At 49.1% G+C, this 15,545-nt stretch overlaps 1 protein-coding gene across 1 annotated transcript; it reads left to right on the top strand.

Annotated features, from left to right (window-relative positions):
* The first annotated feature begins 974 nt into the window (after positions 1 to 974).
* LOC147698136 (uncharacterized) lies at positions 975 to 5,339 on the top strand. Its single transcript, XM_086933400.1, has 2 exons — positions 975 to 1,245; positions 4,690 to 5,339. The coding sequence occupies exons 1-2, from the start codon at positions 975 to 977 to the stop codon at positions 5,337 to 5,339; spliced, it is 921 nt and encodes a 306-aa protein (XP_086789526.1).
* The last annotated feature ends 10,206 nt before the right edge of the window (positions 5,340 to 15,545 follow it).

Below are 15,545 nucleotides of genomic sequence, written 5' to 3'. Positions count from 1 at the left end.
GATGCAGAACCCCCGTCGTGTGACCCGGGCGCCCTCCAGCAGGTATGTGAGTTACCGTTTTTCGATGCTGGTGCACGAGGGGCGCCCGGGGGGAGGCGGGGGCGTTCTATGGGCCGGCTGACCCCGCGCACAGGCGGTTTGGCATCTGGGAAGTCGGGGAAGCCGCAGGCGGGCCCCAAGCCCAAGCGTGGGCGCAGCCTGGAGCAGCATGGGCGCTTGCACGCCTCTCTCACTGCTGCGGTGCCCCTTGCCTCTTTGCCCTCGGTGCCGCCTTTGTCAGATGGGGTCTCCCCATACTTGTGGCTCAATGGGCAGCGTTATCTGCTCTCCCCTGCTATGCCGGGGCCTGTTCCTGCTCCCCTCCACAATGTTGGCCCTCCTCCCACGGTTGACGCTGATGCCAGGCACCCCCGTGCCGCGCTGCCGACGCCCCACCCCCTGAGGCCCCGCCCCCGGCCCCTGCTGTGGTCTCGGTGGGTGCTGCACATAACATGCTGCTCCCCTCGGCCCCCAAGGCTGCTGTAACTGGTGCTCCTGGCTCCCGGCCCCCCCCCCACACGTCCATGACCCCGGGTGGTAAGGGTTTGCTGCGCAAGGGGGCGCCCCCGGCTACTGGTCAGACACTGTTCCCGGTCCCCAGGGGTCGTCCAGGTGGGCTTATGGGTGGCCCTGAGGCTGGGTCGGTGGGTGTACATGGTCTGGCGTCAGGGGGTGAGTGCGGTTCCACTGTGGGGGGCAATGTTTTTGGGGCTGTTTCCTTGTCTGGCTCGAGCGGCCGCAGTTTTCAATCTGCGCCTTCGGCTGGGCGGCTGTTGGCTGTTTCTACGGGCCCGGGAACTGTCCACACGGCTGTTTCCAGTGGTGGGCTTACAGGGGGGCTGTCTGGAGCGGACGGCTCTTCTACAGCTTTCAGTGCACATAGCTTTCACAACATCGACTGGCAGTTTTATGATGGGGGTATCGGTGATGGGGCTATGCCCAGTGGTAGTGATCAAGTTGCATTTTCTGATGAAGCTTTCTGTGGGAGTTTTCATGATGATGAGTTGGAAGAAGGGGAATTGAGAGATAAAGATGTTGGGCTTTTGGCAGCACGGGCCCAGGGGGGTGGGTTGGGGCAACCCACTGTTTCTCGTGTTTTGCAGGAGTCTCGAGCGGACCATGCAGGTGTACGAGGGGCAGTGTGGTCTGGACCTTCTCAGAGGGATCGTGGGGCTGTCGCACAGCAGTCGGAGAAGTTACCGAGAGGTAAGGATGGGTGGTGGTCTGTGTGGCAACCTAGGGAGAGTCTCCCTGTTAAGAGTACAAGATCTGTTGGTACGGGTGATGGGGTTGTGGTTGAGCGAGTCGCTCTGGCACCGAGGCTTGAGCGGCCTGTAATTTCAAATGTTTCTACTGTGCAAGTTGCAAAAGAAGTTTCTACATCAGGGGATGGCGGGGTGGCTGCCACACGGGTCACGGAGGATAGTATCCTACCGAAAAAGTTGCCTTATTCTGGGGTGGGGATGCCCTTGGGGTCCCATTTGTCCGAAAAAACAAAGAATCTGATATGGTCTGGGGCATTTGTGGATGTTTTTCGACTTCTCCATAGGGATGTCCAGGCAAAAGAAGGGTCGAAGGAGGAGGAATTAGAATTGGCTCGGAGGCCTCGTGTTCCGAAGTCCATAGAGAACTGGACTTCGGCCTTTCTAATTTATGCCAGCGTTTATTGTCAACGTCATCCTGAGAAAGCAATAGACATGTTTAAATATGCAGATGTCATCCGCAAGGCTCACAGTTATTTTGGCGGCTTTGCTTGGTTGTCCTACGATGACGAATTCAGGGCGCGCATGAGCGCTTTCCCTGAGCGTTCGTGGGGTGAGGTTGATTCCGAGTTATGGTTGCAATGGATGGCATCGGCAAACCCACCTGCTACGACCCACACAGCTAGCGGGCAGCCAGTGTATTATCGGCCCTTTTCAGCTCGCCCCACTCAGTCTGGGGCGGGGGTTTGGGGCAGAGGTCAATCAGCCGCCTCTGGCACATGCTGGCATTTTAACAGGGGTTCCTGTAACAGACCTGCTTGCAGGTACAAACATGAGTGTTCGCAGTGTGGAGGGAAGCATGCCCTCACCCAGTGTTTTCCCGGCCAGCGATTGGGTGATCAGGGAAGAGGTTCAGGGGGTAGGGGGCAGCAACAACAGTCTGTTTACAAGGACTCCTACTCCTATTAGGCAGGAGGTTCTCGATCTCTGGCTGGTGGATTATCCAGATTTTGAGGCCGCTAAGATTTTGTCTTGGGGTTTCAAAATTGGGTTTCGGATTGGGTATCAGGGACCCAGGGTGGGCAGGTGGTCGGACAATTTGAAGTCTGCGAAGGAGAGTCCCCATGTGGTGCCGAAGAAACTGGATGCCGAGCTTGCGGCTGGTAGGATTGCTGGTCCTTTTGTGAATTGTCCCCTGCCTGACTTGATTGTATCACCCCTGGGCGTGGTGCCCAAGAAGGCGGAAGGGGAGTTTCGTCTTATCCATCACCTGTCCTGGCCCGAGGGTTCATCAATTAATGACTTTATTGATCCAGCTGACTCAACTGTCAATTATGCTTCGGTGGACGATGCCTTACGGCTCGTGCGCACGGCTGGTGTTGGGGCTTTGCTGGCGAAGAGCGACATTCAGTCGGCTTTCCGGCTATTGCCCATTCATCCTTGGAATTTCAGTCTGTTGGGAATGCATTTTGATGGTAGTTTCTACATGGATCGGGTGTTGCCCATGGGCTGTTCAGTGTCATGCTCCCTTTTTGAAACTTTCAGTACCTTCCTGCAGTGGCGATTCACTTTTGTTAGTGGCCACGTGTTGGTCTGTCATTACCTTGATGATTTTCTTTTCATTGGGGAAGGTCGCTCTGGGCAGTGTCAGTCGGCTTTGAACATCTTTCAGGCTCTAGCGGAGGAATTGGGTGTCCCCTTGGCGCTGGACAAGACAGAGGGTCCCTGTACGTCCCTGACTTTCTTGGGGATTGAAATTGATACTCTGTCTATGGTGGCGAGACTGCCTGTGGCTAAAGTGAAGGAAATGTCTGCTTTCATACATCTGGTGTTGGGGGAGCGGAAAGTTGTTTTGAAAACTGTTCAGAAGTTGTTGGGTTACCTCAATTTTGCTTGCCGGGTTGTTCGGGCGGGCAGGACGTTCTGCAGACGTCTGGGTCTGTCCATGTCCGGAGCAAGCCTTCCCCATCATAGGGTGCGCATTACCACCGCTGTGCGTGCCGATTTGACGGTCTGGCTTCGTTTTCTACAGGAGTTTAATGGCGTGTCCTTGTTTTTTGCGGATGAGGACATGGTGTGGCAAGTACAGTTGTTCACTGATGCGTCAGGGGCTCACAGCTTTGGAATATTTTGGGAGGGTCGATGGTGCGCGGCCGGCTGGCCGGCGCACTGGAAGGATCAGGGTCGCAGCATTGCGTTTCTGGAGCTCTTCCCGCTGCTGGTTGCTTTGCACCTATGGGGGGATGAGTTTCAGAATCGCTCAGTCTTGTTTCACGTGGACAATTTGGCAGTAGTACACCTTGTCAATCACCAAAAGGCTCGCGATTTGCGGGTTTTGCGGCTCCTGCGCGCATTCATGCTGCGGTGTCTGCAATTAAATATTGTCTTTAAAGCACGGCATGTTCCTGGTACTTCTAATTGCATCGCTGACTCTTTGTCTCGCTTTCAGTGGTCCGAGTTCCGCAAGTTAGCTCCTGGGGCGGACCTGGAACCAACAGCGATCCCACAGTACGTATGGGACCTGGGGGATTGAGGGTTCACCACTTGGTAGAAAATTCAGTGGCTGAATCCACCAGGCGGGGTTATGTGAAAGCCTGGACTGAGTTTCTGCAGTTTGGTAAGGATTCGATGGGGCCGTTCAGGGCTGGTTGGTCTGATGAACAATGCATCTTGCAGTTTGTTTTACATTTGGCGGACAAAGGCCTATCGCCCACTACCATTTCTGGCAAATTGGCTGGGGTTTCTTTTTATGGGCAGCTTTGGTGGGGGAGGGATCCGGTTGGGGGGGTGTTGGTTCGTAAATTGTTGAAAGGTTTGGCCAGGCTCCGGGCTGGTGGTCAGCAGCTCCGGCAGCCAGTGACGTTTGAGTTGCTCCAGTTGCTGTTGCCGGAATTGGAGGTGTGTTGTCATGATGCTTTTGAGTGTGCCAAATTTCGTTTGTGTTTTGTTTGGTTGTTCTTTGGGGCATTTCGGGCATCAGAGTTGCTGGGGTTGCGGGGCAGGGTAGGTATGACCAGCAGTGAGGTGGTGTTGGAAAGTGACAGAGTGCGACTTTGGCTGCGGGCATCCAAAACCGACCAGATGGGGAGGGGTAAGTGGGTGTTCCTTGGTAGGAGTGGTGTCTCTGCATGTTGCCCGGTTGGGGAATGGGAAGTGTTTGTGTCCTCTCCGCATTTTCTCCAGGGGTCCATATTTTGTCATGCGGATGGTAGTCCCATAGTTGCATCTCAATTGTTGGCTGTATTACGCAAGGTTTTGTTGCGCTTGGGGAAGGACCCTGTTCAGTTTGGTACCCATTCCTTCAGAATTGGTGCGGCGACGGAGGCCGCTCGGTTGGGGTGGGACTGGTCCCAGATCCGACGCATTGGTCGTTGGCGTTCCAAGTGCTGTGAAAAGTATGTGAGGAAATAGTGCATTTTGGCTTGTCTAACATTTCTTTTTCTCCTAGGTCCTTGGCCATCAGTCGCCGGATGCAAACGAAGGGTGTGGATACTGGGGCACTCTTTTTTTAAACGAGCAGCTTTAGCCGCTGCCAGTCAGCTATGTGGGAGATCACTTGGTCTGAACAGTATGACACACGAAGTCTCCTGGCATGGAACAGGGGGAATGCGCTGGGGTGGGCTTTTTCCCGCCTTGGCTGCTTTGGTTTCACAGTGTTTGGGGGGCCCTCCGGATCTCCTGGTGCTACATTTGGGAGAGAATGACTTGGTTTCTCTCTCTGGGTTGACTTTGTTGAAACTAATGAAGCAGGACCTGGAAATCATCAGAACCACATGGGTGAGCACCATGATCATATGGACTGAGTTTGTGCCTCGTTTGCAATGGCGTGGGGCGAGGAACCATTCCGCCCTGGAAAAGGCTAGAAGGAAAGTGAACAGGACAATGCGACCTTTTTGTCAACACTGGGGTATCTACAGTTTGGATCATTATCATTTAAAAGTCTCTGAACATCATTTATTTTGTGAGGACGGTGTGCATCTCTCAGCTTTGGGCATTTCTTTTTACCTTCTTGAACTCAGGGATTTGATTAGCAAGGTTCTTCAGGTACAGTTGTGGTGTGCTCCTTCCTTTCTTTTAGGTGGGGCAGGAAAACGCTAAAGGTTTTCCTGGGTGGCGGGTTTTTGGTAGTGGGGGTGGGCAGCCTGGAGCGGGTTGGCCATCCTGAAGGGTAGCGTTGGGTAGGCTAGGGGTAGTAGGCAGGAGTTTGTTCGGGGTTTTGGGATTTAGGTTTAGTAGGCTCACTGTAGAGTTGAATTATGTAAATAAATAAATAATGAATGTGTTCATGAATTTTATGATGCACCTGTCCTAAAATAAAGTGGCCTTTCTTGCTCCTAAAAGAAGGTGTGGACAATGATTTCTTGCGCGAGGGGGGACCCAGGGAGAGCCAGGCGCGAGCCGGTCTCTTCCTGGGTAGGTTCGCGCGAGGATCATGAACCAGGTGGGGTTGATTAGCGGAAGGGATAAAAGGGGAGTCAGGCTGGCGGTTAGGAACTGCGTGGCGGGAGGCGAGAAGGGAGGTTTGTTTTGCCCCACCCACCCTCCCTCTTTTTTATTTATTTATGGGTTTTTCCTTTTATTTTGCGGTGCTCTAGGCGCTGTTTCGTTTCTTTAGGCTTGCCACTGTTAGGATGGGTGCCTTTGTTCTTTTGGAGGCGGGTTTTTGGTAGTGGGGGTGGGCAGCCTGGAGCGGGTTGGCCATCCTGAAGGGTAGCGTTGGGTAGGCTAGGGGTAGTAGGCAGGAGTTTGTTCAGGGTTTTGGGATTTAGGTTTAGTAGGCTCACTGTAGAGTTGAATTATGTAAATAAATAAATAATGAATGTGTTCATGAATTTTATGATGCACCTGTCCTAAAATAAAGTGGCCTTTCTTGCTCCTAAAAGAAGGTGTGGACAATGATTTCTTGCGCGAAGCACAGGGTGAGCATTGGGTGAGGCGAGCGAATGAGCGAGAAACTTGAAAAAACTGAACGCTCACTGCCCCTACCCTCACATCCCTCACATTCCCCTCACACCCCACACGTAGCCCCAAACTTGATCCTCTCTCTTGATAGCGGCAGCTTGGAATCCGCGGCCGGGGCAGAGAAAAAAGGGAGAACCGCAAGCCCTGAATCCTGAACTTTGAACCCTGAACCACAAGGAGCCAATGGGAGTCACCAGGGGCCGTAAGGGCCCAGGAGGCCATAAAAACATGCAGGGAGCCACAGGGGGCTGCAGGAGGCGATTGCGGTGAGTGGATAGGGTAGAGCCGCGAGGGGGGGAAGCACTAGCGCGGTGCAGCCAGTGTAGCCCCAGTGTGCTCTACTCCTGCTCGCACACGTCTTGCTCCTGCTCCTGCGCATGCACACAGTCCCTTCACTTCATACTACTCCTGGATGGCACCTGCTCTAGTGAGCCCTAGTGTGCTCCAGTGTGCCCTGTATGCACGTTGTGGGGAAACCACCATGAGCTGTAGGGAGCCAGAGGGTGCTGCACGGCGCTGAGTGGTGTTGGGGGGTCGAGTGGAGCCAAGTGGCGATCTGGCCCTGCCCATGTGCTCATGTGCTCTCTGCCCCACACCACCCTGTGCTCACTGTGAAAGACTACAGGAGTGCTGACTGAGGATTGAACAGCCCCGGGCCTGGTCCTACAGTACGCAAGCAAGCACTATCAGCGTTAGCCGGGAGGACTCCGCGTTGGTCACATCAGCTGCCCACGTTATCGTCCTTGCATCCTTGTTTCCTTCATGTAATAGCCCCGGCAGTAGCAGAAAGGGCTACTGGGACCACCGGCTAAAAGACAAACAGCTCAAAAACAAAAAATAAAAAAGCAGACAACTCACAAAACTAGATCAGACCGAAAACAATTGAACCGATCAACCACCCCCTCCACGCTGCCGCCTCCCCACAGGCAGTCGGCAGCTGACAGTCCCAACCGACCCTTCCTGATCCGCCCTAGGAGGGTTTCTGGCAAATACAACGCAACGGGAAAAGTCCGAGAAAGCAGGCCTCTCTCAGAGAATAAAGTCCACCACAACCATGAGGTCGGGCAGGAAAAGGGGGCAGCCTGCTGTTACCGTACTTAAAGCCAAACAAATTGGAAACCCAAAATCAAGTGCAGGAACTCTGGTGATGGCCATCGAAGTAGTGGAGGAAGCGGACGTTCCCAGTAATCTAGCACAAAACCCTGGAAGCTATAGACCCCGCTTGCATCAACTAAACATCTCATCAAAATTCCAATTTGTAAAGGACCCAGCGTCGTCCATATTGTCCTTCAGTGGCAAAATCCTGGGTCTACAAGATCCACTCCTCCCTCTCCCCACACTGCCATCAACCTTACCAGTCATGGAACCAGTCACGGATCAAACTACAGAGGGAATTCTAGAGGCCAAACGGGAGGTCCCTCCCCTAACACCAGAAAACATTGGGAAATACAAAAACAAGCAGCCCACTTATTTCTCAAGAGGGGGAGGAGGAGGCGGAAACTCGTACTGAGCAGTACGTTATTCATCAATCCTTGCATACCCCCACCCCTATCTGCAACGTCACAACAATAGTCCCAACCAAATCCAAAAAGCAGAAGGAGGCACAAAATTTGCAAGAGCCTGAAACAATGAACGCCAACGGCACAAATTCAGGGCAAGTGGATTCAATTGGGCACGATTTGGATTTTTCATATGACCACCTCTGTAAAGTCACGCCTCAAAAAGAATTCCATAAACCCCCACTTGTGTCACCACAACATCGAGAGGCCACCAAACCGGGCAATCCTCACCAGGAGCGGAAACAGGAGGCGATAAAGAAATGCCAAAAGAGTCTTTTTCTTTGGACTCTCCAGTCTCCAGGGGAAGTGGGCAGGACCCCATCTCCTACCTTGGATCGCAGGAGTGGGCTGACCTAATAGTATCCTATGTACTGGGCACTCCTGGGAAACAGCTTCCGGCTACAGCCTGCATTATTACAAATCAAGGCAACAACTAAGAAACAGCGATCAACAATTCAACTTCACTAAAAAGTCCTCAAACGTCTTCTTTGATCCCAGGCTCACCAAATCAAACCAGGAATCAGGCATCAAAAACATTGGGGCATCTTATTAAACACAATGCAACAAACGGTGGACGTTTTACAGTTCCAGTCAGATAAAATGGATCTGCAACTGACACTTTTAGATACTCTCGCCCTCTTCATGGGGGGCATTGATGAGAGACTAGGCCAACTAAATCTTTTAATCAGTAGAGCCCAGCAGGAAGTAAAACTGAACTGCAGCTGTGGTCCTATACTTGACAAGCTATCGTCACTCCCCTCAATTGTCTCCGCCCTTTTTGAAGGCCTGAAAATGGGTCCACATCAAGACAAACCAAGGGCAAACTCCAATAATGCTGCAGCCAAAGAAGCTCCAAATAGGGACTCTACTTCCCAAAAAAACACTGGAAACAACTCTTTGATCAGTCACGAGGGCAGTCTGCCCACCAGGACCTCTCTGCCATCCAAGGAGCAAACACCAAACCAGAACTCAAAGCGACGACGCCAACTTAGAAGGAAAGGACGGAATAAAAAACCATCTCCGAGCCTCACAAAGCTCTACCCTTTGTTTACAACAAAAACATCACAGCAGGAAACACAAGTCCAATCTGCCATCACATACGTCCTCGCAGCTGAGGGAGGATCCAACCAGCCAAAGGACACTGACACTAGGGAAAACAAGGATGTAATACAAGTCGAAATATCATCTTTGGGGGCAGTCCGGACATTATCCAGTGGCCAAACTGACATCCAAGGTAAAAGAACAATGAAAGTTAAGTTAAAACAGGACGACAGCACCACCACCATCAGTTGAATGTTACAATCAACTGAGTCAAAGGAGCCCCCCACTATCGAAGGTCCAAATCACGAGTTGGCCTCAAGCTCAACTGTACATGTCTCATCGCTACTGGTTGCCAACTCCTACACACCAACCTTGAAACTTGAGCCGCCAGCGAACAGGACCACTCAGGACTCAACTGAGTCACTAGGGGAAGCAAACAAAAAAAACGATAGCACAAGTAGTACCTGTAGCAAAGCAAAGAGACCCCCCTTCGAGCCAAGGACCACTATACATGGGTACATGGGCCCCACTTCAATACAACACCCAAACACGGACCATAGCCAAGACGGATCAATAGGCCCTAAGCCCCAAGAATCCCTATTTCCTGACACCTCGATTAGACTGAGTGAGCAACTCACTAACATTCCCACAAATTATCACTTGGGGCCAACCTCTGGAAAAAAAACCTCCAGTCAACCAAACCAGGAATTCAGCCATTACTATTTTACCCCAGAATACGAATTGCAGGGACCCTTCGACACCTTGAACAGAGGGAATTTTCTCCAACTCCTGGGCTCAATTCCTACACTAAGAGGCATACGCTCTACTGACCTGCTCTCAATAGAAATTGTAAAGTTGGATAAAGCAAACGGAACAGAATCTACCAAAGCCACCTGGATTAGTGATCAAATTGCAAATATAGTCTTGGAAGAACAGGAAACCTTTAAATCCTGGGGGATACAAACCACAGTGTTTTATAACACAGAATACCCATTCCCTTTACTTGATATAGCAAGAGAAGGATTAATCCGCAAACAACACAACATTTCCTCCGTGCTTTGGGGGCACGAGGGCGGTCACCACAAAAGGATCAGACATCAAACACACAAACTAGCACAGCAGTCAACATCGCAGTTGCTCCAGCTCCCTTTCAGATCACCAGAACTATCAACATACTGGGGCACCCTCAGTGACAGAGACACACAACGAGGCATTGTGGAAATCAAGGTGTATTACCCCTGAGGATATGCTCATGGAATATTAACGGGCAAAACAACAAGGCCACTGACGCTGAATTTCTCGACTATTTAAAAAACTTCGATATCCTTCTACTGCAGGAAACATGGCAAGAGGTGCCTCTGCAAATAGAGGGATACCTGTTTCCACACTCCCACTCAAAGGAATAGCAACTATGGCCGTCTATCAGGCGGCCTGGCCACTTACATCAAAATAACACAAATTCATAGTGCAGTGGAATTATCGCCTGTATTTCCAGTTGTAAACAGCACAAATATTCAACTAATCCTCACCGAAGAAAAGGAGGAGGTATTGATAATAAACATAAACAGAAAAAACGGAATTAAAAAAACTGATTGAACACCTTTATCAGTTGATGAGTATGCTTACCACTCCAAATTTCATTCTGTCACGAGATTTCAATCAGCACATATTAAGCACCACCACAAATGAAGAAATTCAAGCCCAGTCTTCTCAGTGGAACATTCCAATCCAATCACACAGAGATCATGGAAGAACATCCAAGGGTGCTACTGAGCTGCTAGAAGATCTGGAGAACTTTGGATTAAGGGCACTAAATGGCAGATTTGTCAATGATTCCCTGCCGGCCGACTCATTCCTCTTATGCCACGTAACCTCTACAATTGACTACACCTTAGTGTCTCTCCCATTCTTCCAATACATAAAAGGCTACTGTCTAGGGAACAAAGGGGACAGTGACCATCAGCCGCAGGAAATCTTAATCACCAGATAAATCAATCCTTAACCCAGTTGGAAAGCATGCATGCCACACAATAATACTAAAAAGAATTAAATCATCCATAGCCTCCACAGAGGTACTCCTGGCAGCAAAACAACAGCTAAACGAGCTTAGCCACCTCACGGGAAACCACACTTACATGTGGGAATCATTCACGTCTATGTTTTCAAATTCCTACTCATCTGTAGCCTGACAATTTCAGACTAAGGATCAGACAATTGCAGGGAAGGCTAAGAGTGCACAAAGGTCAACTCTGAAAAATCTAAAAAAAAGTCATAAATAAATGACTAAGGCTTCTGAGATTATGCCGGGGGACACTGATCTACTTTTGCAGCTTTGAAAGAGCAAGGCTGAACTTAGGAAACTTAAATGGGTCATAAGAAAAACACAAGAATATGAACTCTTGGCCAAACTCCATTGCGACTCCAAAGGAAACAGCAGTGCACGCTTCTGGGCAACGATAAACAAATTCCTACAACCGGGTCATGGCGGGTTAACAACATACATAACAGAAAATAACTGGACATTATTTTTAGAACGTCAATTTAACCAACATGCTCCAGGACTTAACATTAGCAAGGATGATCAATCAGCACCCCAACTGCAAACTGTGATGACCGACGTGATTGAGAAAACCGAAATCGATGGCGACATAATCAGGGAACAAATACGTAAAGGGAGGAAAGAGGGAGCACCCGGGCCCAACGGGATTCCACCAGCTCTTTTTAAACACTGAATACTGGTCAGAAACCATAGCTCCAATCTTTAGCTCTGTCAGACAGTCCAGGAGTTTGCCCGAATCATGGAAGGGCTCAGTCATCCCACCAATGTATAAAGCGGGGGACAAAGCCCTACCAAAAAATTACTGTTTAATTGCACTACTCGATGTAGAGGCAAAATACTTCGCGAGGAATCTGCTAACAGAGCTTTAAGAATGGGCAACAGAACAAAACATAATTCGCCCGAGCCAAACAGGGTTTTGTAGAGACACAGGTACAACAACCAACCTTTTAGAAATGTCACTAACAATCGACAAAGCAATTTTAACCAAACAATCTCTCCATTTCTGCTTTGTGGATTTTAAGGCGGTGTTCGACAACGTGAACAGAGCTAACCTTTGGAGGAAATTGGTGCTCTGGAGGGTTCCCCCATACTTCCTGAACCTCCTAATAGAATTACATTCAAACACGTGGATACAGGTAAAGCTTGAAAACGGCTCCCACCTGTCGAGGCTCATACAAACAACTAAAGGCCTTAAGCAGGGGTGCGTTCTCACACCCCTTCTATTTAACCTTTACACAGCTGACTTAACAACAGTCCTCACTGCCTGAAATGCACATGCCCCTCGAATTGGAAGAAAAACGATTTCCATCATGTCATACACGGACGATGTTGTTTTAAATAGCCATACCCAAGTAGGATTACAAAGGTTACTTAACACTTTGCATGGGTACGCTGATGAAAACCAACTAGAAGTCAACATAGACAAAACGAAAATTTTGACTATCAACGGAAAAAAGCATTCCCAAGCCTGGTCGCTTGGAAAAACCGCAATCATGAGCTTCAATGAGTATAAGTACCTAGGTGTCATGTTTGACAAAGGGGGACAATTTGTGCACCAGCTTAACACAATCAAGAGGAAAGGAATGGCGATTGGGACAATGCTAAGGATGCTAAAAACAAAATTGACTGGACCAACATTTGCCCCACTTCTTTGTGTTGCACAAGCAAAGATTCCACCAACAGTAACATACGGCAGTGAGGTACTGAGAGGCAGGGACGCTTCACTGCTGGACACAACCTTGGCAAAGGCATATAGAGTAATGCTAAACCTCCCACCATATTCCTCGCCAGCACAGATTTGTCCAGAGTATGGCCTAACAAAGCAACTCCATGAAAGGCGAGGCTCGTATATCAAGTGCTGGCACAAAATCAAGAACTCCGCCAGGAACACATTGAACCATCAGCTCTGGCAGGAACTGTGCAGCACATCCACCGCGCCGGCTAAAATATACTTGGATGAATCACTTGCTGCCACAGGACTAGCTGAATTATGGGAAATTCCGACAACGCACTCGCACTTTAAGCGCATTGTAAACAAGGTTATCAAGAAAATTTCACTCACAGAAGATAAAGCCACATTTGCACACAGGAGCCACGTATGGATGACTTTGTGCAGCTACAAATCTTTTGGCCTTCAGGCATACTTAGAACTGGGGTCTAAAGAGGCCTTTCTAAAACACAGGTCAGGGATCCTGCCAGTCATACCCCATCTCCCACCATGGCTGAGAAAGAACTACGGGAACTTGTGCCAGCTATGCGGAGTTGGGAATGAGGACGTTGAACATATAATATGCTCCTGCATCAAACTAAAAGAAGAAAGGGTAGGCCTCCTAAAAACTCACTTTAATGAACCTGGCATATGCACTCGGAGACAAGCAGTACTCGCTTGTTTTAACCCAAGGGATCCACAACCAAATGGGAAGCTTGTCAAGTTCCTATCTCAAGTTACAGCCAAGCAAAGGATCAGCGGTACGGCAACCTGCCTATAGACTCCTGAGGCCCTAAGGGAAACGAGCCATGGACACACTGCACTTTATCATTAATGTATGCCCTGGTACATGACATTTCTTAACAGCACATTGATTGAAAAGGAATTTATTCAATGTTTTATTAGAATGTATTTTTTGTAATGGTTTTAACTAATCAGAAAACAATAAAAAAACTTTTTTTACTGACTGTGTCCAAGATGAGGACACCCCGTGAAAAAGGCCTAGTAGTTTCCATTCCCTGGTTGTAGCTGCATGTGACTAGGGAATAGCAACACACCCGAAACATGGGAACAAGGTAGCATGCGGGGGTCTGACAACTACTAGGACGCCTAACTCAACGGGAACCGTGCTATTACTTACTGAAAGTTGTTTACCTTTGCATGTGTAGGAGTAGAAATAAAATACTTACTTTATGTAAATTAAGTATTTGACTGAACAGTGATTTAATGTGTGGGCTGCATACACGTTGAGTTATGAATTGTGTTTACTGATCTGTATATACACTAGCCGTGAGTAATCGTGATACGCTACCCTACTGAGAGTCAGGTAAGAACGGGGTTTTTGACATAGTTGAACAGGATCCATAGTAAGGTGGGCCGTAGGACACCAGGAGTAAAAGGCCACAACCACCATGTCTGGGTCCAGTACTCCTGGTTTTCCCGTGGCCCTCTGAAAAGGGTTCTGACAATTAGTGACTAGCGGTGGGACACCTAACATTTTATGGGTCAAAAGATACTGAGGTGGAATTGGACATTTTCAATTTGCTACAGTGTTGCAATAAGTCCAGTTGTTTTTCTGTCTACATACAAAGGCGACATGCTTTGGTATTGGAGAACACAGGGTTGGGAATTGACCTCAGCACCATGTCCATAGATAAGATGACGGATTGATGTAGGGGAAGCGGGTGGAGGAGTTGGGACAGAGAAGGCTTGCTAATTGTATTACGGACCAGTGTGATATACTGGGTGAAAGGGAGGAGGCTGTATCTGACTCTCGGGAGGGAACCATGTTAGAAACCCAGGAATAGAGCTCTGTGGATTATGGTTCTAGGATCCCCTTAGCACAGATATATCCCTTACACACACAGAGTGTGTCCTCTAATTAATTTTCCAGAGTTTCACCAAAAAACACACCAGCTTTTAGAATACCTCATGTGTGTACACCACCTCAAATTTCTAGGGTACCACTGTCACCACTTCCAGAAATGAATAACTTGGGTGAGTTGAGTCTTCCATAGGCCCTGAGCTTGCAGTTAGCACTTCAGAAAGCTAAGGCTGAGGAAGATGAGAAAGCCAGAGAGTTTGAGAGGGAGAAGCTAAGGCTAGCTCACTGGGAACAATAGTTGAGGAAGGTGGGGAGACAGGAGGAATGGGCCCGGGAGGAGAAACTGCGAGAGCTAGAGGAGAAACAGAGAGAAAGGGAGGAAAAACGTAAAGAGTTGGAGGAGAAAGAGTAGGAAAAGGAAATAGAGCTGAAATGTATAGTCTTTGAGTGAGAGTGAAATGTAGAATGGCAGGAATGGCAACTACATTTGGGATAAGTGCCTCTACTCCCAGTTCAGACCTGGTGTTGGCCAAGGTTCCAAAAGTTCTTGTGCATGTGTATATGGAAGGTCAGGATGTTTTGGAATGGTTTGGGAGCTTTTAGGTGGCTTTTAAGGTGCAGGCCTTGAATGAGGTGTGTAAGGCAGCTGCCTTAATGAGGCATATGCCATTGGTAGGGACATTGGTAAAGTGCATGTGGCAGACCAGATGGTCTATAGGCGAATGAAGGAAACTCTGATTAGGATATTTGCGCTAAAGCCAGCACAGTACCCGCAAAGAGTCCATAACTGCAAGAGAGCGGATGGTGTTCTTTTTGAGACTTGGATTCATGGTGCATTGAGTGATTGGAATGAGTGGGTAATAGGGATGGACACCAAGGATTTTTGGTCCCTTAACCAGTTGATGGTGACAGAGAGTCTCAAGGAGGAATACTGTACCCCACTCAGGCAATATCCTTCTGATCTAACAGAGGGATCCAACAAAACTTGCAGTGTTAGCTGATAAGTGGTTAGCTAACAGGCCTCACAAAGGGCTGGATCGGCATAGTTCTACGCCAAAGGGCGAGTAGAACTCGCCACAGACTGGTTCCAAACTAGAGGGTAAAGACCAGTGTAGTTTCCATGGGTCCAGGAAATATGGGAATGGTAGTG

This window comes from Lissotriton vulgaris, chromosome 8 (genome assembly GCF_964263255.1).
Source record: "Lissotriton vulgaris chromosome 8, aLisVul1.2, whole genome shotgun sequence".
In the NCBI taxonomy this organism is placed as follows: Eukaryota; Metazoa; Chordata; class Amphibia; order Caudata; family Salamandridae; genus Lissotriton; species Lissotriton vulgaris.
Note: the sequence above shows the minus strand (reverse complement) of the source record. Positions and strands in the feature narration are given on the sequence as shown.